Below are 26,662 nucleotides of genomic sequence, written 5' to 3' on the forward strand. Positions count from 1 at the left end.
AGTTTAGATCTCTCAAGGTTGCTCTTAAAATCTGGAAAAAGGGAGTCTTCGATGCTTTTGATGCTCAGATTGAATATCTTATGGGTGTAGTGAATGACCTTGATCTTTCAGCCGATACTTAATCCCTCCTTGGTTATAAGGTGAATTTGATCTAAAGCCCTTAATGACCTCTAGTCTTTACTTCAGGTTAAGGGTTCTCAATTGTGTCAGAGAGCGAAGGCTAGATGGTTGAAGGAGGGATATGTGGATTCTTCCTTCTTTTATGCCTCTGTTAAGTGTAGAAACATAAGTAACTCCATCTTAGCCATTACGAAAGGCGAGGTTGGATTGAAGGGGTGGCGAAGATCTGAAATGATATTTTCTCTCGCTTCATTAAGAGATTTAAAGAACCAGATATTACTAGTCCTATAGTTGATGGGGTGGCTTTAAGGTCCATCTCTTCTTAGGATAATGTAGCTCTAACATCCCCTTTCAACATTGATAAGATTGAAGCGGTTGTGTCTCTGTGTGATGGGAATAAAAGCTTTGTGTCTGATGGGTTTAGTTTCTATTTTTTTTAAAGGTTATGGAAGTTGATGAGATCTGATGTAGGGAGTATATTTAGTGAGTTTCATAGATTTGCATCTCTCTCACAGTTTCTCTTTGTTTTTATTGCAACTCTTGTTCCCAAAGTCAAGAGTACGACTTCCTCAGGTGATTTTAGACCCATTTCTCTGGTAGGTTCCCTTTACAAGTTGGATGCCAAATTTTCGGCTTAGAGGTTTGGAAAATTATGGATAAGTTGATTAGTCCTAATCATCTAGCCTTCCTCAAAGGTAGAATATTGGTTAATAGTGATGTAATTGTTAATGAGGTGATTGATCTAACAAAGAGATCTAAGAAGGAGTGTCTCATTTTTAAAGTAGATTTTGAGAAAGTGTATGATTTAGTAAGTTGGAGCTTTCTGGATTATATGCTTATCAAATTTGGCTTTAATGATAAGTGGAGATATTGGATCAAGGTATGAGTTTTCTCTAGTAATTTGGAGGTCCTGGTTAATGGTTCCCCAACTCCTGAAATCAAGATTCAAATAAGGTTGAAATAATAAGATCCCCTTGCTCCCTTTCTTTTCCTCCTCGTGGCAAAAGGTCTCAATGGTTTGATTCATCGAGCTACATATCTTAATCTTCTACTAGGTTTTAAAGGCGGCTCCTCTTTGGAGGTCGCTCATCTCCAATATGTTGATGATACCCTTATATTGACTAAGTTATCGATTGAGGCTCTTTGGACTATCAAAACTACCTTGATAGGTTCCGCCGAAGAATTATAGGTTTCGCTGAAGATTGCTTCGAGATTTGGCCTTGGAGCAACTGTAGAAAAGGTTGGGAGATTATAAGACCTTGAAAGGTTCGTTGTCCAATATCTGAAGGTGATAGATTTTGTAGCATTGGAGCTATAGGAGGAGTAACTAAGATCATAACATCTTCAATAGAAAGAGGAAGTGGAACCTTCGTAACTAGATCAAAAGCGTTGATTACATTAGTAGTTTTGACACTGGCACTGCGTGCGGTGGCTAAGCGAGTGGTTTTTTCTATTGCCATGATAGTAGGAACTGCATAAGTCATATGTACAAGGAAGAGATCAACGCTTTGTAGGAGGAAAAATTAGTGATATGAAAGAGAAAATATCGGCTATCTAGAATCAGGGTGAATATATGGTAGTTCTTCATGGAGCTTCGCGAGAATCAAAAGTTGATTTTCTCATACTGCGCCACAGTTTCAAATTAGAACAAAAAATTGGTAGAGATTGAATGGAAGGGAGTTCCGGTGCGGTGAAGTGAACTTCAAGTACGATAGAGCAGGGATAAGCATGTAAAGTTAGCATTTCAATGCTCAAGTTAGCGAATGAGTGAGAAAGTAATATAAGTGTATGGATGAAAGAATACTCATAAAACTTTATATACTACAAACACAACACCTCACACATGATGTTGTCCGATCAAATATAACTGTGGGAGATGCGCTAGAGGCCGAAATTGTCTATGATTAGTTGGGTAAGATCCTACATATTCCACACGTCTTTATGTGTGATGCATGTTATTGAACCTTCTACCATGGACAACAATCATAAGAAAAAAGGGAAAGAAAAAAAAAACTAAAATTACTTGGTCAATATTTTGAATTAGTCAAAATAAATATAAAAGACTAAAAATAAGAATACTAGTGTATTCCTAAAGAAATAAAATATGTATTGTATGCTATGTATAAAACACATTATTTTCTAAAGAAATAAAATATGTATTGTATGCATGTATAAAACACATTATTTTCAAAAACATTGTTATAAAGATTAGCTCATCTAAGTACTCCTACTAGTATATTTTATCAAATAAAATGATGAGTGCTTTTGTACTTACATAGTCACAAAGCGCGTGCAACAAAAAAATATTTGAAAGCCGTGCATAAGTGCTTATTATGCTTTTGGAGTAGGTGGGTAAAAACTTACGAATCTAGACGGAATTTTGGACGTTGCGGTTTATGCTTTCAAGATATAATTTTTTATTTTATTATACTTTTAGTTTTTTTATTTATACTATGAAATTTTGCTTTTATTTTAAAAATATTTATTTTGGTCAATCCTTCATATTTTTACTTATTTATGAAAATCTTGCTTAAAATAAAGAAGATTATATTTACTCCAGGAGTAAGTTATAACTTACTCCAAACTAGACCATTGATTCTTCCCAATCTAATGGTTAAAAATAATAAATAATAGTTTTTTCTCTCCACATTTAATTACTTATTATTTTTAACCATTAAATTGAAAAGATAATAATATGGCATACTACATATTTGTAATAATAAATATAACCCTCCTCTTTTAAAAATATTTATTTTGGTCAATCCTACATATTTGAATAATTAAAAAAATAGTAATATGGCATACTTTAAATAACATAATATTATATAATAAATATAGAATCATAAATATCAACTAAATTGCGAAAAACATATTTCTTAAAAATTTTAGTTTTAATTTTAAAAATCATTATATGGCACTTAATTTAAGAAATGCCACACACCAATGATCAAAGTTTAGTAATTGTAATGAAAGGACTAATTTTGTTAACATGTAAAAATAAGAGGATTAGAATTATAATTAGGATTTAATTAAATTTTTAGTCCCATAATTTAATTATTACTTTTGTATTAGTCTCGCAATTACTTTTCATTATTTTTTAGACTCATATTTAAAATAATTGTGAATATCTTACTAATACAATGTATCTATTTTCACTCTATCTTCCTCCATCAATTTCACCCTTATTTTTTATTGGCTTAAATAGTTCTCTATGTCAATTTCTTGTGTGGGTTTTGAACCCACTCCCTTTAAACATTTCTTTCATTCATTTCCACTAAGCCACTTGTGCTTGTTGATATATTTATTTGCAATGCATGCTATTTGGTTATAAATGATATTTGATTTTTAATTGCATTAAATGTTGTTTGCTTTTTAAATACAATGTATCCTCTCTTTTTTTGGTACAATAATGTATGCTATTTTTAAATGCATTTTTATGTTATTTTTAAATGCATTAAAATGTATCATATTTGTATTCATTAAATGTTGTTTAATTTATCTAAAAAATAATTAACAATTAAATATACTAATTACAATAAATAATATGTTTATGTTTAATGTTGTTTTATACTAATTACAATTAAATATACTAATTACAGCAATATATTTGTTTTTATTTTGTTATAATTTTTGTTTTGTAAGCAGCAAATTTTTTATTTATAAACAACGATATATTTATTTATAAGCACTGGTATTAATTTTTATTTTGTTCTAAATAAATAGTAATATACAGTAATTTATATATATTAAATAGTTTAAAACATTTTAATTATTATTTAACTATATTATATTATTATTATAAATTAAAATATTAAATATTTCATATTTAATATACTAATTTAATAGTTGAAAATATAAAATAATTATTAAATATATAATTATTGAAGGGTAATGCTAACGAGTGTCCCTGGGACACTGGCTAAGAGATTAAAAAGATAAGTTGAGCATTGTTTAATAAAGTAAAAAGATAAATTTTTACCTAAAATATATGTATTCAATACATTGAAAACATAAATAATTAACGTTTCAAAATAATATTATGTGTATTCAATGCATTGAATAAGTAATATTTTCTTTATTAGGAATGCTTAACCAGTGCCCCAGGGGCACTCGTTAGCATGACCCATTATTGAAATATTTAATAGTTGAGATACTTATCGTTAATATTTATCAATTTTTTAATTTATTAAATATTTTATTTATTAATTTTTTAAATTGAAGACTAGTAAATACTAAATATTTGAAACATTGCATAGTGGAAATAATACCAAAACTCAAAATAAAACTCAAAATATTTGCAACATTGCATAGTGGATATAATATGAAAATATTTGCAGTTATGTAAAATTAATACCAAAATTCAAAATAAAATAAAGTCTATTTCAAAAAAATCACCTCATTATGTAATGTATACAAATGAATTACAAATATATTACAAGTAATAGAAGTGGCTGACTGGAAAGCCTTTGGTGTTTTTAAGCTAAATGTCATGGATTCAAAACCCTTTTTAACGTGTGTTTATTGTTATATTTAATTTTATTGAATATAAATTAATTTAATAATAGTGTGTAAAAGATAATGGATCTCCTAAACTACTAATTAAAAATGTTATTTTATGGCATATTACATTTATCAGATGGTGAAACTGTTCATTTATCAAACATTTCAATTAATTTATCAACATCAATTATAAATTATCAATCATCAATTATAAATGATCAATTATTAGTCATAATCTAAAAACTACCAACTATCTTATTATTATCAACTAGTTTTTACTAAATATATAAGTATATTAACACCTGAAACTATTTTACTTTTACTATACATTTCTTCTTGCAAATTTTTATTATTGGTTTCATCAAATAAATTAAAATTTAGAAATCCCACATTATAATTCTAATTGCATAACATACAAAAAAAATATATAAATCCAATTAATTTATCAACATCAATTATAAATTATCAATCATCAATTATTATAAATGATCAATTATTAGTCATAATCTAAAAACTACCAACTATCTTATTATTATCAACTAGTTTTTACTAAATATATAAGTATATTAACACCTGAAACTATTTTACTTTTACTATACATTTCTTCTTGCAAATTTTTATTATTGGTTTCATCAAATAAATTAAAATTTAGAAATCCCACATTATAATTCTAATTGCATAACATACAAAAAAAAAATATAAATCCAAAAATCCTAATTTAAACTCAAAATTCATAAAACTCTTCGTCATCTTCAATTTTGAATTTATAAACGTTTTCATCATATGATTAATTTTTCTAATATATATATATATATATATATATATATATATATATATATATATATATATATATATATATATATATATATATATATATATATATATATATATATATATTTATAATTTTGATATACTTAAATCAATCTCACATATTGTAAGAATTTCAAGAATAAGGAGAATATCAAATTAAGTGTCTGTAAATTCTAGTTCAATGGAAAAAAATCAATATTGTTAGGTTGGATGTCAACATCAAAGTTTGAGCCTTGAATCTCACGATTGATTGTATGTGAGTTTATAGTGATTATTACCATTTTGTCTACAAATTATAAAAAAATCAATTTAAGTTACTCTAAAAATGGTGAAAGTTCCCAATGTTAAATAAAATTTTGGGCAAATTTTGTTCCATTTAAGAAGCAAAAATAGTTGAAGATGAAGTAAAATAAGGTTCAAATGTGATTGAGTGTGTTTCATATACAGCAAATAGAGCAGACCTGCAAGGTAAACACTTCAACTCCGAAGTCAATGAATGAATGAATGAGAATTAGTTTAAGTGTGAAAATGAGTATAATACATGGATCTGGCGCCTGCACAACTCTATATAGTCTAGGTAGTTAGATATGCTTCTGCTCGTCTGACGCTTTGCGTGAATCACCATGTAATTAGGCCCAATGATGGGAAGCTAGCAAAAGGTCAGAATTACATGTTCTGTGCTCGAGCAAGATCACACTTGTTCCCTGCGTCTTTCCTCACGATGCTTGCAATTAGCCTTTATGCACGAGCCTTGTAAGCAACATGGAATAGTTTCCCATAAACCCTTGTTTCTAGTTGATGAAATAAAAGTTTTATTGTGAGGGGGCTTCTAGTGCATCCCCTGAAAGAAGGGAACGGGAAAGCAATAACGCCGATATCATTAGGGACAGGGGCATTGAATGTCTTCCTTATAATTTGCAATGTTTTGCTAGAGAGTTTTGATGTGTGGCCCTAGACTGACAGTAATGATGCCCTCTTATCTTAGGGTACTCGAGTGTTCTGAATAGTTCAATAGGAGATTATGATCGTTGGTAGCATGGTGGAATTTCCCAACATATATTGTCATGGACCGTACAATTGTTTGAAAAATATATAAAGAGTTCTTGGGTAGCTACCCTTCTTTTTCTCATTTGTGAGACTCAAGAATCCTTCCCCTGTTTATAGTGTTTATTATCATTTCGTCTGCAAATTAAAAAAAAAAATACATTCAAATTAATTTAAAAATGGTGAAAGTTACCAATGTTTAATAAAAACTAAGATTTTGTTTCATTCTAGAACCAAAAATAGTTGACGTTGAAGTGAAATAAAGTTTAAATTTGGTTGAGTGTGTTTTAGACATGGCGTAGCGGAGTGGACATTAAAGGTTAGAACTCCAACTCCAAAGTCAGTGAATGAATGAGAAGTAGTTTAAGTGTGAAAATGAGTATAATACCTGGATCTGGCGCCTGTAGAACTCTAAATAGTCTAGGTAGTCAAATTTACTTTTGCTTATTCCGACGCTTTGCGTGAATCACTATGTAATTAGATCTAATAATGGGAAGTTAGAAGAAGGTCGGAATACATGTTTTGTGCTCAAAAGAGGCCACGCCTGTTCCTCGCGTCTTACCTCGTGGTGCTTGAAATCGGGCCTTTATGCACAAGCCTTGTGAGAAGCCTGGAATAGTTGCCCATAATCCCCTGTTTGTACTTGATGGATGAGAGTTTTATTGTGAGGGCTTCTTGTGTAGCCCCCGATAGAAGGGAATGGGAAAGCATTGACGTCAATACTAGAGCTGTCAAAATGAGCTACCCAGCCCTAAACGGGCCGGTCCTGACGGGCTCTGGGTTTTTTAGGGCTGGGCCAAAAAGGCCCTGTGTAATATGGACTCGAGATTTACTACCCGAACCCGGCCCTAGATGGGCTTCGAACTACCCGGCCATAAATGGGCTTTTTTATTTAAAATAAATTAAAATAAAAACTCCATAATATTTATTATAAATGAAATTAAAAATTATGTTATTCTAAACATAATACATTTTTAAGTACGATATTATCTCTTATAAATACTATAATGTGTTTTTAAATATAATATATGTCTAAATTGTATAAAATAATACTTGAATATATATTATAAGAGAAAAACTAATATAATACGAAATATAATACGGTAAAAAATGTTGATTATATTAATGTATAATATTTAAAAGAGAAAAATTGAATAGAATAGAGATAAAATTTAGTGAAGTGAGAAAAATCAATATGCTATTTTGGAGTAAAATAATATAAATATTAATAATTTTTAAAAAAAATTATAATTATGCGGGCCTAATGGACTACCCACAACCCATATGGGTTAGCCCTAATGGTAGCGGGCTTTTCAGGGCTGGGCTAAAAAAGCCCTGAAAAATATGGGCTCTAATTTTAAGGCTCAAGCCCTATAATTTTTCGGGCATGGAGGGCCGACCCATATGGGCTAGCCCGTTTTGACAGCTCTAATTGATACCATTGGGAACACACACATTGAATGTCTTCCTTATAACTTGCAATGTTTTGCTGAAGGGTTTTGACGTGTGGCCCTAGACTGAAACATATGATATATCTTGTGGAAACTCTGATATATTCTTTACTTGGCACATACTCTGATTGTTGGCACGTTTAACTCTGATTAAAATTTTCCTGTTCTCAGAGCGAGCTTGCAAACCTCATTCTAATGAGACTAATTTTTTTAATATGTTTAAACTCAGAGATAACTTACAAACTTAACTCTGTTAATCTAAACTACCATGCATCTTTTATATTGATTAATCCAGGAACATTCATATTGATTAAATTTTCGAAATTATAAATTTTTTTCTAAATGATACTCTCAGGGGGGGCTTGCAAACCTAACTCTGAAGTAGCCATGAAAATGTTCGATATTATTCACATGGGGAGCTTGAAAACCTCATTCTGTTGAAGTTGAAAATTTTAATAAGTTTTAAACTCAGGGGTAGCTTACAAACCCAACCCTGATGTTTTTAAATATTGTGCATTTATCATAGGAAGTTTTTTCATCAAAATACATGGTATTGTCATCATCAAAATGGGGGAGATTGTTGGAACAATTTTGGTTCGTCAACTAATTCATGGAGTTTTGATGATAACAAGTTCTTTTGTATGAAGAATAATTTTGTACTCTAACTATTTATCTAAGTGTGCAGATGTTTTTTCATAGATTATGGATTCCGAGTATGCAAGTTGTGGACTTTGGACAAGTGTAGATCTAGATTATAAACTGAAGCAAATTTGCAATTTGGGCTATCCCAACACACTTTCAACTGTCAAAAAAAGAAGTGTTTACAGCGACAAATCTGCTTCTACAAAGTATAAAGTCATCTAGTAAACAAAGTTTATCCAGATTGAGTCTAATAAATCAAGAATTTGAAGACTCGATGTTTCTCAAAGCACGAAAGACTACTCTGATCAAGCTTCATCTTAAGTCTACCAAAAGCCTCTGACTCAAATAGTTTGAAGTGAATAGAGTTAGCAACTCTTGACTCTGAACAAGCTTCAATTCAATTATATCAGAAGCCTATGTTTGAAAGAGATTACTACAAAAGAAGTTAGTATGAAAATATTAAAATAATTTCAAATTATCAACATTTCCACTTACTTGTAAAAGAGGATAAAGGACTGTGTCAGTACCAACTTTTGCAAAATGTCACATCCTCACCTTCCACGATGTTGTTGTCACCACTCTACTACTGAACTATTTAACGTCTCAATGCAAGCTATGATTTTCAAAATTCCTTCTTCACCCTCCAGCAGATTTGTTTTTCATCTATTTAAATGAGTATTTGAAGCTATGGAAAAATGAAGAAAAAGAAAAAAGCATAACAAATAAATCAATTACAAAAATTTAAATCCATTCAAAGAGAGAAACACAAAAAGTAGAGCATCAACATAAAAAAGAAAATTGTTCTAATTGTTGATAGCTTCATAACTTTCATTCTTTGTAATTATCATTGTATTGTAACTGTGTGTATCTGCTTGTTAAGAAGCACTTTATAACACAACTCTTTGAAATATTTAAACAGATTGGTTAAGATTCCTTGGGGGCTAAAGATTTAGTTAGAAGTCTCGAAAATAATTACACAGGTTATCTTTATGGTTGTAATAAAAGGTTTTTTATTAGTGGATTAAATCCTTGTTGATAAGGAAAATCACCTGAGTTGGGTAGACTGGAAGTAGCCTAGTTAACGATGAACCAAATTCTTTATCCTTTATGCTATCCTTTAGTTTATCTTTTGGGTGTCTAAAAAGCGTTAAATTTTGAAACTCAATTCAAACCCCCCATTTCCTGTGTTTCATTAAACCTTCAGTATCTTCCTTCTCATGATTTCCCTTAAAAAAACCCATTTGCAAAATGACAACTTTTCTAATACCAAACAACAACTAGCCACCTTTAATTCCTCAAATATTGTTTAGGGGAAAATACAAGTTATATACTGAATTTTCTTTCTCTGCTGATATTTCAAAACAAGAACAACAAAAGAAAATAACTAAAATAAATATGGAGATCTAAGTGAAGAAAAAGAATCCATCACAGGTTCATGGTTACCAAATTTTGGTGAAACAAACATTATCAATGTCATAGAATTCAACTTCAACAAGACACCACAATCAAAAGCATTTGTAATTTGAAACATGTGCCAAAAACCAAAATCCGAATATAAATATTTTTGTTTAAACTTCATAATAAAATTAGACCATTTATTAGGATAAGGTGTCTAAATAAAATTCAATTTCAAATTCATCTCAATTAATAAGATATAAGGTAAACAAAAATAGATAAAATTCAACTAAGATTTATATTGGTGGCAAGTAATACTTATATAGATTACAGCAATAAAATCTCTCGGGTACTAGTACTAAGTTTTAAATGACTAACTATGTTAAATTTCTCAAACTATGTTAAGTTTAACTTATCCATTGAAATGTAAAAACGTTTATTAACTTATTAAAAAAAGAAAAAGAAATAAAAAAAAGTAGGCGGGCAAGTCCGCCGCCCGCCAACCCGTCACCTTGGTGGGGCAAGCTAGATTTTTAAGCTCAATTTCATTTGGTGGGTTTGCCCGCCTCACCCCTTTTTTGGCAGGCTTAAGATGGGGCGGGGCGGGCAGCCTGTTTTGCCACCCCTAAAGCCAATAATACTCATGTCTTCCATGTCTTTCATAGTCACTAATTTATTCGAGAACACTATATCATTTTGAGATTTCCAATTCGAACACACCATAACATGTCAAATCATAAGACACCCCCTTTGATTAGAAGTTTCGCTAAGAGGTAAAAACATTTGAAAAAGAATCAGGGCATCTAAAAACATTATACCAAACATAAACACTACATCACAGTCAAAAAACGATGAGCAGATGACTCCAGGGTTCTAGAACATAAAGGACATGTGAGACCTTCTGGAATAAAAAAAACCCCACTTTTGAGTAAATTATCTCAGGTAGGAATCATATCCTTTAGGAGCTGCCATGAGAAAATGATTTCTTTAGAGGGGGTCTAGCTATTACTCTAAATACAAGAAATGACCTCCTCCACTAACGAAACCTAACGATCACTAGGAAACTCACAGGTGAGAAGAAAAGAGTATGTAGCAGCATCCGAGTAAGATCTATCTTTGGAGTGGCACCACCACCACTTATTATATTGCGAGGAAGGAATAAATTCCCCGACAGCTTGGAGAATATCAATTATCAACACATGCTCATGCTAAAAAATACAGACTCCCCTCCACTTAAAACCCAAATCCAAGACTGGTCATCCCATCTACCAACCTCCCATATAAAATAACCATTCTGCTTGGAGATAGAAAAAAGACAAGGGAACCTAACTCTAAAAGGAAAATCCTCCACCTAAATATCACTAAAAAACTTAGTAAGGAGATCAGATCTAACCTTCTTGACAATCACTATTACGTAAAAGTGATACCACAACGGTTAGAAAAGGGATACCACAACGTCTGACCAACCATTGTGAGGTAAAGGGTGGTTCTATGTATGATGATATCCACCACAGTCGCGCGACCATGATTATATGTCAAGAAACGCGTTAACTATCACAACGGTTACTTCAAACAACTGTTGTGGTATATACACTAAGTTTATTATAAACTATATAGAATGCTTATTTTTCTAATGTTCACTAAACATATTATCTATCAATCAGATCTAGAACATTCTAATATGACAAATTAAGTTATATTAGAAGAACAAGTTACACGTTCAATGCTAGACAAGAATTCTTCAGCTCCTTATCTGCATTTTACTCTTTAAGTGTTAGAACTTATTTTAATGCTATTTGTTCTTCAACCCCCTTCCTCCACCTCTAGTTTATTTTGCAAACTAAATTAGAAGTAAAGGAAGGGGAGGTTGAAAAATTAGAAGCGTTAAACCAAGTTCTCACTATTAAAGAGTAAAATGCAATTAATGGGCTATAGGATTCTTGTTTGGAATTGAACGCGTAACTTGTTTTCAAATATAACTTTATATATCGTATTATAATTTTCTAATGCAATCCGAAAAGTTATATATTCGATAAGATGTTGGAAAAACACTCAAACCACATAAGATATAATAAACTCATCTTAAATAAATATTAATAACAACATTCATCAACACTAAACCTTAAACAACATACAATTTTTATTCGTAACAATAACAACTCGAAAAATGTGTCAGAAACGTACTTGTCCCATAATGGAACAAGTCAAAAACATAAAAAAGTCACAAAATTATGAAACAACCTATTGAAACCTAAACAATAATAGATAAAAATATTTTGAAACATAAATGAAATCACTGCATAAGTTTGGAGAAGACGAGTAGACATAGGTCTGAAGAAGATGAAATTGATGCATAAATTTAAAGTTTAAATATGATTGAGACGAGTGACATAGATGTTAGAGTTTTGTTTTGAGAGAGAAGAGTGAAATAGATGTTAGGGTTTTCTTTTGAGAAAAATGACTATTATGTACCGAGCGAGAGATAATTTTGCTTTAGGGTTGGTAAGACGAATTGTGATGAAATGGTTGAACTTTACACCAAGGTTGACTAAAAAAACTGTGGTGATATACAAGGTCAAGCTCATTTTTGTGCGATAAAAGGAAAATTATTTGAGCTGGAATTCGAACCTCGTCACTTCTGATATATTTTACTACAGTTTTTAACTATGACCGTACTTAAATATCTTTTAGTAAATAAAAAAAAATATCCAAAAACCATTTATTACTACAATTAATTTGAAGGCCGTTGTAATATTGTATTACGAAGAATCTATTTTATAGTGGTGAATATTATCATAAAACTTGTCCGAAGGATCATTCTTTTTGCCACCTAAGAAATACACGATCTCCACCAAAGACATAGAGTGGAGACATGAAGCTCTACCATGCAAGAAGTTAGAATAACTCCATATCCAACAAAAAGGATATCATGTCGGATACCTCTATCACCTTTCCTATAAAAAAAATCAATTATTATTAAATTTTGAAAATTATAGTGGTGTGAAAACAAATACAATTTTACTTATAAAAAAAAAAAAACTATGTAAAATTCTACAACCGTGTCATTAGAATGAATTATTTTATAATAATAAACATTTCATCAGTTGCATAATTGTCACATGCATACAAGAAATTGTTCCAACAAAAATGTTTTTTTTTTTCAAATAGCCTTGTTTGGTTTTTAAAATTTTATTAATTGTCATTTATTTGTATAATTTTATTAAAATTATAAACATTATTATTTCATATAGATTTATTACTATAAAATATCAATAATAATTAAAGCGAATAATTCCATAAAATTGGTTATTCTCTTTTTTTTAAAAATATATATTTTGTAAATAACAAAATGCTAATTTATTGATAATTTTTTTTTTTATTTTAAATTTTTTTGCAAATAACCAAAAGCTAATTTATTGTAGTAAGGAAAAAGTAAATTTTATGATGAAATACATATTTGTGGTTCTCCTGTAGATAAGATAACCATATAAACCTATCCACCCAAGTACAAAGATCAACTATTTATCTATATATAAAACAAACTATACCACTCTCTTATAACTTGAAAGAGGAAGCTCCAAACACCAGAATGGAAGAAATAAAATGGATAATACCAACTTCACTCTTCCTCCTAACTTTCCTCATCCTTTTGAAATTGATTCAAAAGAAACAAAAGTACAAAAACCTTCCTCCTTCCCCGCCATCTTTCCCACTCATAGGCCACCTCCACCTCTTGAAACAACCCTTACATCGAAGTCTCCACAACCTCACTCAAACCTACGGCCACGTCTTCTTCCTCCACGCCGGAATACGCAACATCCTCGTCGTCTCTTCACCATCCGCAGTAGAAGAGTGTTTGTCAAACAATGACGTAACATTCGCAAATCGCTCCGTAACACTTGCTGGAAAATATCTCAATTACAATAATACAACATTAGGGTTTGTTTCTTACGGCGAACTTTGGCGCAAACTACGTCGTTTAACAACTATGGAGCTTTTCTCCACCAATCGCGTTGCGATGTTCGCGAAAGTTCGAGAAGAAGAGGTGAAATTGTTGATTAAGCAAATATTTGAAGGGTGCAAAGGAGAAATAATGTCAAAAGTTGATCTCAAAACAAAAACTTTGGAGCTTTCTTTCAACATCATGTTGAGAGTGATATCCGGGAAACGATACTATGGTGAAGGTGATGGTGTTGCCTTAGGAGGAAAGGAGTTTCAAATTTTATTGAATGAATATATAGAGCTACTTGGAAGTGGAAACTTGAATGATTATTTTTCAATACTGAAATGGATTGATTTTCAAGGGAACAAAAAGAAGATGGTGAAGTTGATGAAAAAAATGGATACTTTTCTTCAGAAACTGGTTGATGAGAAACGGAGAAATTGGAGCAACGAAGAAAGAAATATGACGTTGATTGATGTTATGTTAGACTTGCAGCAGAAGGAACCAGAATTCTACACGGAAGAAATTGTGAAAGGTGTTATTCTGGTGAGAATGATATACTATATATACTAGTACTTTCTTTCTTGCATACTAATTAATAAAATATAAATTTAGTTGAAAATTTCATATATTAAAAATGATTAATAGTATAGTTAATGTGATTATTTTGTGTATGAATATTATTAGAGCCAATATATATAAATAATTTATTACAAAAATAATTTTAATTAGTTTAGTTTTACATAATTTTTTTTTGAAAATTAATTGTTTATAATTTGTTATGTGTAAAATAATATTTTCAACATGTATAATTGTAAAAGTTTATTTTATTATCTGTTTGAGATGTAATAAAAAGAATAGAAAAAAATATAATTACTTTTATAACTAAATATATTTTTGGTTTTTATTTTCAAGAGTTTTGAATATTGTTTAAAAAAAAGAAGAAATAATTGTATACCATATCAAAATAGCATATACATATAGTATCAAAGATTTAAGACACGAGGAAAACAAAATTATTTTAAATAGTAAAAATAGTTATTTTTTTGCAAAAAATTATAATAGTTAGAAATTCATTTAACTGCTATTAGAAAAAAAAATCATACACCTAAAATGAACTTTTACTAAGTTGAAGTTCAAAGAATTCTGTCAATGTAATGAATTTGAACTAAAATATAAAAAACAAAGTGTGTATATTACTATCATTAGAAAGTCAATTATAAATTAAAATTGTAGTGTGGAGGAATTCTAAGAGAAAATATTCTATAAGAGCCTTTTTTTTTATAATCCATATTGATCTATATCAATAATCTATAATATTATTAATCTTATAATTGATTAGTTATTTTTTTTAAAATGAGAAAATTAATTTGAGTTTTATACATTAAAGTTAATTTCTTTTTTTACCAATTTAGACTTAATTATATTAAAATAAATACAAATGTATATTATTAATATTAAAACTTTTAATTTTTATTGAGTCTATATAAGTGTAGGTTAAAATGATTACTTACTTTCTTATAACTTCCTTATAGTTTTTAGGTTCTTCGTCTAGAACCTCATTTGCAGAGATTAAGGCACAGGCTATAAGATATGCATACCCAAGTCTCTGAGGTGGCTTGATGACTCTTCTCTACCTATCTCTTGACAATAGACAGTCATCGACAGTTTCCTCAACTTCCTCAGCATCTTCTAATTCTTCTTCGACTTCATTCGGGATATCAAATTCAGCATCAAAATGCTCCACCTCAACAAGAATCTTTACCTGTTCCGGCTCTTCATTAGATATTTTTGTACTTCGACCAACATCATCAGTTTTCTTAAAAGCCATTTCAGCTTCATTGAAAACTACATCTCGACTGGTGATACTCTTTTTGTGACCTGGCTCTAGGTACCATAGCCTACAAGCTTTTACTCCTTCAGAGTATCCCATGAACATGCATTTCAGAGCTCAAGGTTCGACCTTGTCTTGCCTAATGTGGGCATAGGCTACGCAGCCAAATAATCTCAATTTGTCGAGATCTGGTGAATGTCCCGACCAAACTTCTTCAGGTGTTTTCATATCTAACGTAGTTGAAGGACATATGTTTATCAAATATGTTGCTATCGAAACAGCCTTAGCCCAAAACACCTTTTTTTAATCTAGCACTAGTCAACATGCATCTAACTCTCTCCCAAATAGTTCGATTAAACCTTGCAGCCAAACCATTTTGTTATGGAGTACCTGAAGTAGTTTTGTGTCTTGCAATACCAAAGGTAGCACAAAATCTGTCGAACTCCTCATTACAAAATTCATGGCCATTATCGGTTCTCAACCTCTTGACCTTTCTGCTAGTCTGATTTTCGACCAAAGTCTTCCAACTTTTAAAATTCTCAAAAGTTTCATCCTCAGTCTTCTGAATGAATACCCATAATTTTCTGAAATAATCATCTATTATGGATAGAAAATACCTCGCTCCTGAATGTGATGGACACCTTGCAGGCCTCCAAAGATCAACATGGATGTAATCAAGGGATCCATCCGTTCTTTGTTTGCCTTTGTTGAACTTCTTTTTGCAAGGTTTTCCAAGTACACATGGTTCACAAAATTTCAGCTTTTTGACTTTTTCTCCACCAAGCAGATTTTGTTTTCCCAATTCGACTAGACCCTTTTCACTGGCATGGCCCAATCTCATGTGCCAAATTTCTATCTTCGACAAAGTTTTCGTGGATGCAACATTTGTCGAACCACTTACAACTTCAGTCTCAATGGTATATAAGCCTTGTTTCTTCACGCCTCTCAAGACTTTTTTCGACCCCTTCATGACTCTTAGGATAATTTTCTCTCATTGGAAAATATATCCTTTCTTGTCGAATTCACCAAGAGAAATCAAATCTCTCTTCAAATCAGGAACATAACTGACTTCAGTTAACAACCTTATTGACTCATCATGGAGCTTGAATCTCACAGATCCAACACCTGCAATCTTGCAAGCTTTGTTATTTCCCAGTAATACAGATCCACCATCTTGATCACATAATTCCTCGAACAAGTTTTTGTTTGGAGTTATGTACCAAGTGCAATCTGAATCCATAATCCACTCCTTACTCGAGTCACTGCTTAAAACCACAAGAACATCAGATGATTCGAAATCATGTTGAACAATGGTTGCATTGCCATTATCCTTACCTTTAGATCTTTCAGGCGTTCAGGACACACCATTCTTGTGTGACCATCCTTCTTACAATGATAGCATTGAATACCAGATGCTTTGCAACTGTAAGACTTCTCTTGACTTTTACCTTTCTTCTTGTCGAACTTACCATTCTTTCGCAAGAATTTTCCCTTAACGGACAAACCTTCACCAATCGTTGAAGGTTTATGCTCCTTTCGTTTGTTCTAGTCCTTAGAATATAAGGCAGATTGAACTTCTTCGAAGGTCAGATACTCCCTTCTATACAAGAGAGTTTCTTTGAAGTGAGCACGTGACCTAGGCAAAACGCACAACAATAACAGCGCTTGATCTTCATCATCGATCTTCACATTAATATTTTCAAGATCAAGAATCAGCTTGTTGATCATATCCAACTGCTCAACCAACACTTTGTCTTTAATCATCTTAAATGAATACAAAGCTTGCTTCAGGTAGAGTCGATTTACTAGCGATTTGGTCATGTACAAACTTTCAAGTTTCACCCATAACCCAGATGTCGTCGTCTCCTTCGATACCTGTCGAAGATCCTTATCACCAAGGCTCAACAAGATTGCATTGTGGGCTTTCTCTATCATGGTCGTCTTTTCTTTTTCCGTTAATGAAGCGTCCATAGCTGCCACTTTCTTTAACGCTTAACAACCATGCTGAACCAGTAGGGCTTTCATTATGCAGGCCACGCCATGCGATGGTAAAGCTTTTCTCGAATATATAAATTATGTATTATGCAGGTTGTGTTATATGTAATTAAATAAATAAAAACATGTGTGAAAAATAAATAAAAAAATTGTAAAAATAAAAATCGACTTCCAGTATATTTTTTTTATTTGGTGTTGAATTATTTCCATACCGTCATAGTTATTATATGAATTTACATGTATCATTCTGGTACTTGTACATAAAGCACGTGTATATTACTAGTTTATTATAGTAAGGAGAAATTAAATTTTATGATGAATTACATATCGAAAAAAAAGGATATACACTGATAGTGTAAAATAATTTTATACTGTCAATCAATCGCAGTCATGTTAAATATGAAATCATATACTAAATTATTTACTGTTATTCAAAAAAAAATTATTTGACATGACTTGATGAACGTCAATGATACACTGCTTATTACATATTTGTGGTTCTCCTTGAGATAAGATAACCATATAAAATTGTCAACCCAACTATCATATATAAAACAAGAGCCTTGCTATTTTGACACTAGAAAAACATACACCGTATCTTACACCCTATGAATTGCAGCATGATTATGTATTTGTTTGCATGAGAAATAAATAAAATATAATTATTATACATGATAAACATACAAAACCGTAGACAACTACGGTGTAGTTGTCAACATTTAGTGTATGATTAGCCTTTCTCATAAAACAAACTATATCACCACTTTCTCATAACTTGAAAGAGGAAGCTCCAAACACTGGAATGGAAGAAACAAAATGGATGATGCCCACTTCACTCTTCCTCCTAACTTTCCTCATCCTTTTGAAATTGATTCAAAAGAAACAATCCAACCACAAAAACCTTCCTCCTTCTCCGCCATCTTTACCACTCATAGGCCACCTCCATCTCATCAAACAACCCTTACATCGAAGTCTCCACAACCTCACAAAAACCTACGGCCACATCTTCTTCCTCCACGTCGGAACCCGCAAGATCCTTGTCGTCTCTTCACCTTCCGCAGTAGAAGAATGTTTGTCAAACAATGACATAACATTCGCAAATCGCTCCGTAACACTTGCTGGAAAATATCTCAATTACAATAACACAACATTAGGGTTTTCTTCTTACGGCAAACTCTGGCGCAAACTACGTCGTTTAACAACTACGGAGCTTTTCTCTTCCAATCGTCTTGCCATGTTCACGAAAGTTCGAGAAGATGAAGTGAAATTGTTGATTAAGCAAATATTTGAAGGGTGCAAAGGCGAAATAATGTCAAAAGTTGATCTCAAAACAAAAACTTTAGAGCTTTCTTTCAACATCATGTTGAGAGTGATATCTGGGAAGCGATACTATGGTGAAGATGATGATGTTGCCATAGGAGGAAAAGAGTTTCAAATTTTGATGAATGAATATATAGAGCTTCTTGGAAGTGGGAATTTGAATGATTTTTTTGCAATACTGGAATGGATTGATTTCCAAGGGAAGAAAAAGAAGATGGTGAAGTTGATGAAAAAGATGGATAGTTTTCTTCAGAAGCTACTTGATGAGAAACGAAGAAATTGGAGCAATGACCAAAGAAATATGACGTTGATTGATGTTATGTTAGACTTGCAACAAAAGGAACCGGAATTCTACACAGAGGAGATTGTGAAAGGTGTTGTTCTGGTGAGAATTATTAACTATATAGTACTTTCTTTCTTGCACGCTAATTATAAATCTAATTGAAAATTTCATATATTGAAAATGATTAATAGTATAGTTAATGTGTTTATTTTGTGTATGAGTGTTATTAGAGTCAAATAGATAAGTTGTTAATTAATATATACACCCTCCGGTCACTATTATAAGCAAAAAAAATGATCTAATTCTTGGTCACTATTATAAGCAAAAATCAATTATTACTAAATCATTTAATGCTGTAATTCCTAAGATATCCCTATATTTCATTTTCCAATACTTCATTAAATTTAATAAAGAGGATATTATAGTAAATTTAATCAATATTTTCTCCGAAATCTAAAAAGTTAACTACACTTAATTGAATTTCTTAATAATCGTGAAAACCATTTTTTTTGCTTATAAATGTGACCGGAGGGTGTATATGATATGATACGATTTGCTTGACCCTACAAAAGACAATAGTGTCTTTTAAAATACTTATGTAATTAATGTGTGAATAGGACTAGAACACATTGCATTTTTAGGTGACACTCATCGTTTAGGAAGTCAAGATCTATAGTGTGCATGGTGATCATTTTATATAAAGAACTACATTAATTAATAACTTTTTTCTTATCAACATTAATTAATAACTCAATTAGTAATAGTATCTTTGACATTTGATTTATACTCAGTTTTTTAAAAAAACTGAATCAATCATCAAATCAGATATTGGGTTATTATTTATTGATTGTATTATTGGATCACTGATCGAACCGCATTACTAAATCAGATTAAATCAGTTAAATAAATCAGTCTCTATTAGAATACTATATATTTATTAAACCGGTCAAACTGGATGACTCAGTCTATAAAAAATATCACAACACTTATAAAATTTTAAAATTTCAAAATATCATAATTTCACATGTTTATTCTTTACATTTAAATTTTAAATATAATTCAAATTCTAAAAATAATACAAAATATAAATTTAAATAAATTTTAAATCAGGTCTAATTGCAAACAGGGGAAAATTATTTCAAATAACATTTGAATAAAGTATAATTATATTTTAATTATATTTTTAAAAAAAAATCATGAAAACGACGTCATTTTGTACGGAAAAAATCATGCATTTAAACCATCGATTTTCTAAAATCGCCGGTTCATCGATTTTTTCTGGTGTTGGCCAGTTCTCACCAATTCAATAGCATATTCGTGAATCAGACAAAACCAGTAACCCGACCCAATCAGTCCGACTGTTCGATCCAATTTTTAGAACACTGATTATACTTAATATCTTTTATTTTTTTAAGCAACTATTGTTTTTCCACATATCTGGTGACTTCCAACAAATATTTGTCGGACTTAGAACATGCCTTGAAATGTGCATAGTTTTGAAGATTATTCACTCAAGTGTGTTTGAAGTACTAAATGTTTCCTCTATTCGTATTTATAAGAAAATTTTTATTTTTTAGATTTATTAAATAACTAATGTATCTTGACAATATATAGATCAAATACATTGATTATCTAATAAATATATGTAAATTTTTTTTTATATAAGACACCAAAGGAAATAGTAATTTTAAAATATAAAAAATTGTCGTACAACATAAGAATTAAATAGGATAAAAATATAGTAAAAGTTATTCTGAAAGTTAAATTTCTTAATATGTAATTTTTTTTATCTACAACAATATAATTTTATTAGGACCTTAAGAATAGGTAGTATGTGAAAAAGAATGAAGGCTAGGTGCAATGGTGAGCGGCGAGCTATCCTACAATGTCAGTGGCCGCCTAAATGAGCAAAATGGTCGTCCGAAAGATGCCATGAATATATTTGAATTGGGTTTCTGCTATCCACTTGCCCAATAAACATGGTTGATGACGTGGGCCCACAGCGACTAACTGATAAAGGGTCAATCAAAGGGAGGAAACCACTCTCCCCTAACTCTAAAAATACCAAATCCTACCATCTCCACATTCCTTGGTCATAAAGTTAGGGTAGACCACTATTTGAATCTCTAACCTAGACTCAAGAATTCTCTATAAGAGAAGTGTTAGCAACACTCTATTTTTAATGAAGAGGGACAAATCATAATTTAACCAGCATAACATACTGTTTAGGACGAGTTAGTTAAGTGCTTCTTAAAGTACACATTGAACAATTCATTAAACAAAAATGTTATTCTTACACCAATCCTTACACATACACCGTATGTACGGACGACACTATTCATATACGGACGATATTGTTCATGTACGGACGAATACTATTCATGTACGGACATTTATTTTTAATACTTGGACGTGCATTAACCAACTTCATTATTGCATTAATCAAATTTTTACACTGCATTAACCAAGTTTGATGACAGTTAAAAATTATTTTTAATACCTGGATATTGTATTAACCAACTTTATTACTGCATTAACCAAGTTTTTACACTGCATTAACCAAGTTTGGTGACTGCTAAAAATTATTTTTAATACCTCGATGTCGCATTAACTAACTTGAAGTGTGCATGGTTTTGAAGATTATTCACTCAAGTGTGTTTGAAGTACTAGATATTTCCTCTGTTCCTATTTATAAGAAAAATTTTATTTTTTAGATTTATTAAATAACTAATGTATCTTGACAATATATAGACCAATTATCTTATATATGACACCAAAGGAAATAGTAATTTTAAAATATAAAAAATTGGCGTAGAACATAAGAATTAAATAGGATAAAAATATAGTAAACGTTATTCTGAAAGTTAAATTTCTTAATATGTAATTTTTTTTATCTACAACAATATAATTTTTTTAGGACCTTAAGAATAGGTAGTATGTGAGAAAGAATGAAGGCTAGGTGCAATGGTGAGGGGCGAGCTATCCTGCAATGTCAGGGGCCGCCTAAATGAGCAAAATGGTCGTCCGAAAGATGCTATGAATCTGTTTGAATTGGGTTTCTGCTATCCACTTGCCCAATAAATATGGGTGATGACGTGGCCCACAATGACTAACTGATAAAGGTTCAATCAAAGGGTGGAAAAACCACTCTCCCCCAACTCTAAGAATACCAAATTCTATCATCTCCACATTCCTTGGTCATAAAGTTAGGGTAGACCACTATTTGAATCTCTAACCTAGACTCAAGAATTCTCTATAAGAGAAGTGTTAGCAACACTCTCTTTTCAATGAAGAGGGACAAATCATAATTTAACCAGCATAACATACTGTTTAGGACGAGTTAGTTAAGTGCTTCTTAAAGTACACATTGAACAATTCATTAAATAGAAAAAGAAAAAGTGTGTTAGATGATGAAGAGGGCCACATCTAGTATATATTATAGATATGGAGGAACCGAAAGAGCGCCATATTATTTTAGTCATATCTTGAATAATGTTGAGAATATATATACACCTATAGAGAAAAAAATGTTTATCCTTATTTATTCCTGTACAAAAAATGAATATTATTTATTACATAGTGATGTTTTGGTGTCGTGTAAGATTGACATAGTTATGTATTTACTCAATAGGAATGTATTATTAAGGCCAGGTAATTAAATCAGCCATCCAACTTAATTTTTTTACATTAAAATGTCTATCATTAAGGCTCTCTTACGAATTTAGAATGGAGAGAAATTGAGGGCTTTGGAGGGAGAAAAGCATAGAAGAAAAAACTCATTTTTTTGAGAGAAAGATTTTAAAATATTTAATTTTAAGATTATAATAATATTGATTGAATTTAAAATATTAATCTAAACCTTTCAAAATCCTCATTTAATATAATTTCTAAAATTCTCCTAAAATGAGAAAAACTCAAATATTACACGAGGGCCTTGGGGATTTAAATAAATTATTCAACTTAACTATATTTTTCATAATACTCTTAAAGTTTAAAATATATTTATGATAAATATTCACTTATCTTTCTTTATAAAGTAAATCTCTTAAAAAATAAGAAAAAAATTAACTATTTTTTTTCATTCTCATGCAAGCAAACTCGGACTTTATTTGAGAGTTTTGAGGGGAGAGGAATGGAGAGTTTTGAATTTTTTTTTTAATATAGATAAAATTCTAATATTTTTTGAAGAAAAAAAATTGTTTAGACTGATAAAATAATGATTATCATTAATGTTATTTTTATTTTTGAGATATTGTAACAACAAAAATTATATTTGAACAATTTTTCTAAATCCTCTAAAATCCTCCAAAACTCTCCTCCAATACAAAATTTTAGTTCCCCAAATTAAGAGGTTTTTGGTATTATGAAGAGAAACAAATCCTCCAAAACTCTCTCAACTAAAATCTTTCTATTCTTTTCACCGATCTTTCTTATTTTTCAAAACTCTGCCCTTCATTCCTCTCTAAACTCTCAAACAAAGTCTTGGAGTTATTGAGGGCTTGACTCTGACAGACTTTTTAGCATAATCTTTGTTTACAAGTTTAATAGATATCCAAAATAGATCTTGATTTCACCGTCAAGCTTGGGATACCGATGTTCAAAGGATTTAAAACCCAAAAATAAAATAGAATAGAAATGAAGTTGTTATAATTAAACCTAATAGGAGAGTTTGGAAATTCAAATTCCATGTACATCCTTAGTTTTTCAAATAATTAAGTCAAAGTCAATACTATGATTACAAGACTTAGTATCTTGGAAAGCATGGTTAAACCATATGATCATAGACAAGTCAAATGTGATTCTCATTTGGTAATCAAACAGATTGCTAGAGAAACCAACATTTGAATCCAAAACTTCAAAGAAGTTATAAAACAACTAAAAACTACTACATGTACTCATTTGGTAATCAAACAGATTGCTAGAGAATACCAACATTTGAATCCAAAACTTCAAAGAAGTTATAAAACAACTAAAAACTACTACATGTATTTGTCAAGGTAATTAATAAAGGGTCTGTTTGTTTCAGTTTTAAAAAAATGGATTTTTTTTTTTGTATTTTTGAAAATAGATTTTATAAAATTGTTTTTCAAAATATTACAAGTTTTTTGAATTTGTTTTTTCTAAATGAAGCACTAATTTTGATATCCTATAACATAAACATATATTATTGAAAACCAAAAGCTAGTCAAAATCGCAACTTTTTCAAAAAGTTGTATTTCAAAAATGATTTTATGAAAATCTATTTGAAATAGTTTCAAAATTAAGTAATTTTTTGAAATTTTGATATCCAATTTTTTTCCCCATAAATAGATGAAATACCTAAATCACATTTTAAGAATAACTATTCAAATCAAATTTTTATTTGAAGATTTTATAAAAAAAAACTGTATAAAATCATTTTTTTAAAAAGTCAAAACAAATGGGCCCAAACTCAAAAGACTGGTGGTTTTAAGGAAACACCGGTCAAACTTATACATCAAGAATATCTCATTGAAGAATGTGAATAATGGTGGAGGTTTAGATCAAATAGCTAGATAACTATTTGTAAAGGAAAATACCTAGATACGATTTCTTATGTATGGTTTGTACTATTTTCCAATGAAAATATGATAAACGTATAATTTTTTCTTACACATATTCAATTTTATATTATTTCCACTCCTTAAATGATGTTAAAGTACACTTTCTTATTTTTATTAACAAAAAATATAAACCAAACCTAATGAATTGTAGGTAAGTTTCCTCCTTTGTAAAACTTTTTTTTTTGTTAAGATGAAAGTGAAGCTCCACTCCTAATTGTAGTGGCTATTATCATGGAATAAGCATGTTAACTTTATATGTATTTTAATTTACAGTTGTAACAATAATTTATTGATTTTTCTTCTTCTAAAGTTAGTTTTTGGGTGATAAAAAGTATACATAATCACAGACAAAAAAATATTTTGTTAACGATTCACATGATATGTCAAAATAATTATGCAGGTAATGCTTGTAGCTGGCTCTGAAACTTCAGCTACAACTATGGAATGGGCACTCTCACTTCTCCTCAACCATCCAAAAAAAATGAATAAGGTTATGACAGAGATAAACACTTGTATGCATCAAGATCAACTTATGAATGAATCAGGCGCTTTAAAACTAAAATACTTGCAAAAGGTAATTATGGAGACACTTCGTTTATATCCCGTGGCTCCATTATTAATACCACATGAGTCCTCCAATGATTGCAATGTTTGTGGTTTTGATATACCAAAAGGGACAATGCTTCTTGTGAATCTTTGGACCTTACATAGAGACCATAACTTATGGGTGGACCCAACAAGGTTTGTGCCAGAAAGATTTGAAGAAAGTGGGTTAGATAGTGAGATTTATAATATGATTCCATTTGGTGTTGGAAGGAGAGCTTGTCCTGGATCTGTTTTAGCAAAACGTTTTATGGCAAATGCAATAGGGTCTTTGATTCAATGTTTTGAGTGGGAGAAGATTGGAAATGAAGAAATTGACATGACCGAAGGAACAGGTCTTACAATGCCTAAAGTTGAACCTTTAGTTGCTTTATGCAGGCCACGCCAAGTTATGGTAAAGCTTCTCTCGAATATATAAATTAAGTATTATGCAGGTTGTATTATATGTAATTAAATAAATAAAATTATATGTAAAAAAATAAATAAATGTGTTGTAAGATAAACTAAATAAAAATGGACACCCAAAACATTTTTTATTTGGTGTTGAATTTTTAACATATAATCAGGCTTAGCATATGAATTTGTTGGCATAAAGAAAGTGATAATGTTCTGGATATAAGTTTAAAATTGTCATTCTCTTCTAGTAATAACCTCATTTTTCTTTTATATATATATATATATATATATATATATATATATATATATATATATATATATATATATATATATATATATATATATATATATATATATATAGGGGACGACTCAAGTGAGAACACTTGGTTATTATGAGAAATGAGAACAATGAATCACGACCATTAAATTTTGATTTTGTTGATTTTAATGGACTAGATTGGTTTTTATTTCTATTTTGATTTAAAATAAATATTAAGGATCATAAAAAAAGAAACCAATCTAATCCATTAAAATCAACAAAATCAAAATTTAATGGTCGTGATTCATTGTTCTCATTTCTCATAATAACCAAGTGTTCTCACTTGAGTCGTCCCCATATATATATATATATATATATATATATATATATATATATATATATATATATATATATATATATATATATATATATATATATATATATATATATAAGTATTTGAATGTTATTAATTTGAACATATATTT

General features: G+C 30.3%; 2 protein-coding genes across 2 annotated transcripts; both read left to right on the forward strand.

The window, feature by feature from the left end:
• The first annotated feature begins 13,490 nt into the window (after positions 1–13,490).
• Positions 13,491–17,934, forward strand: LOC131602277 (cytochrome P450 81Q32-like). Its single transcript, XM_058874353.1, has 2 exons — positions 13,491–14,451; positions 15,441–17,934. The coding sequence occupies exons 1-2, from the start codon at positions 13,552–13,554 to the stop codon at positions 15,516–15,518; spliced, it is 978 nt and encodes a 325-aa protein (XP_058730336.1). The 5' UTR covers positions 13,491–13,551; the 3' UTR covers positions 15,519–17,934.
• Positions 17,935–18,078: 144 nt separating this feature from the next.
• On the forward strand, positions 18,079–26,118 carry LOC131602276 (cytochrome P450 81Q32-like). Its single transcript, XM_058874352.1, has 2 exons — positions 18,079–19,439; positions 25,320–26,118. The coding sequence occupies exons 1-2, from the start codon at positions 18,537–18,539 to the stop codon at positions 25,938–25,940; spliced, it is 1,524 nt and encodes a 507-aa protein (XP_058730335.1). The 5' UTR covers positions 18,079–18,536; the 3' UTR covers positions 25,941–26,118.
• The last annotated feature ends 544 nt before the right edge of the window (positions 26,119–26,662 follow it).

The sequence above is a fragment of the Vicia villosa genome, linkage group LG5, assembly GCF_029867415.1.
Source record: "Vicia villosa cultivar HV-30 ecotype Madison, WI linkage group LG5, Vvil1.0, whole genome shotgun sequence".
Taxonomy (NCBI): domain Eukaryota; kingdom Viridiplantae; phylum Streptophyta; class Magnoliopsida; order Fabales; family Fabaceae; genus Vicia; species Vicia villosa.

Bases quoted from the DNA above. Each gene is read 5' to 3' on its own strand.
- LOC131602277 (XM_058874353.1), top strand. From the start codon at position 13,552: ATGGAAGAAATAAAATGGATAATACCAACTTCACTCTTCCTCCTAACT. The intron at 14,452-15,440 runs GTGAGAATGATA...ACTTCCTTATAG, and splicing joins TTGTGAAAGGTGTTATTCTG to TTTTTAGGTTCTTCGTCTAG.
- LOC131602276 (XM_058874352.1), top strand. From the start codon at position 18,537: ATGGAAGAAACAAAATGGATGATGCCCACTTCACTCTTCCTCCTAACT. The intron at 19,440-25,319 runs GTGAGAATTATT...ATAATTATGCAG, and splicing joins TTGTGAAAGGTGTTGTTCTG to GTAATGCTTGTAGCTGGCTC.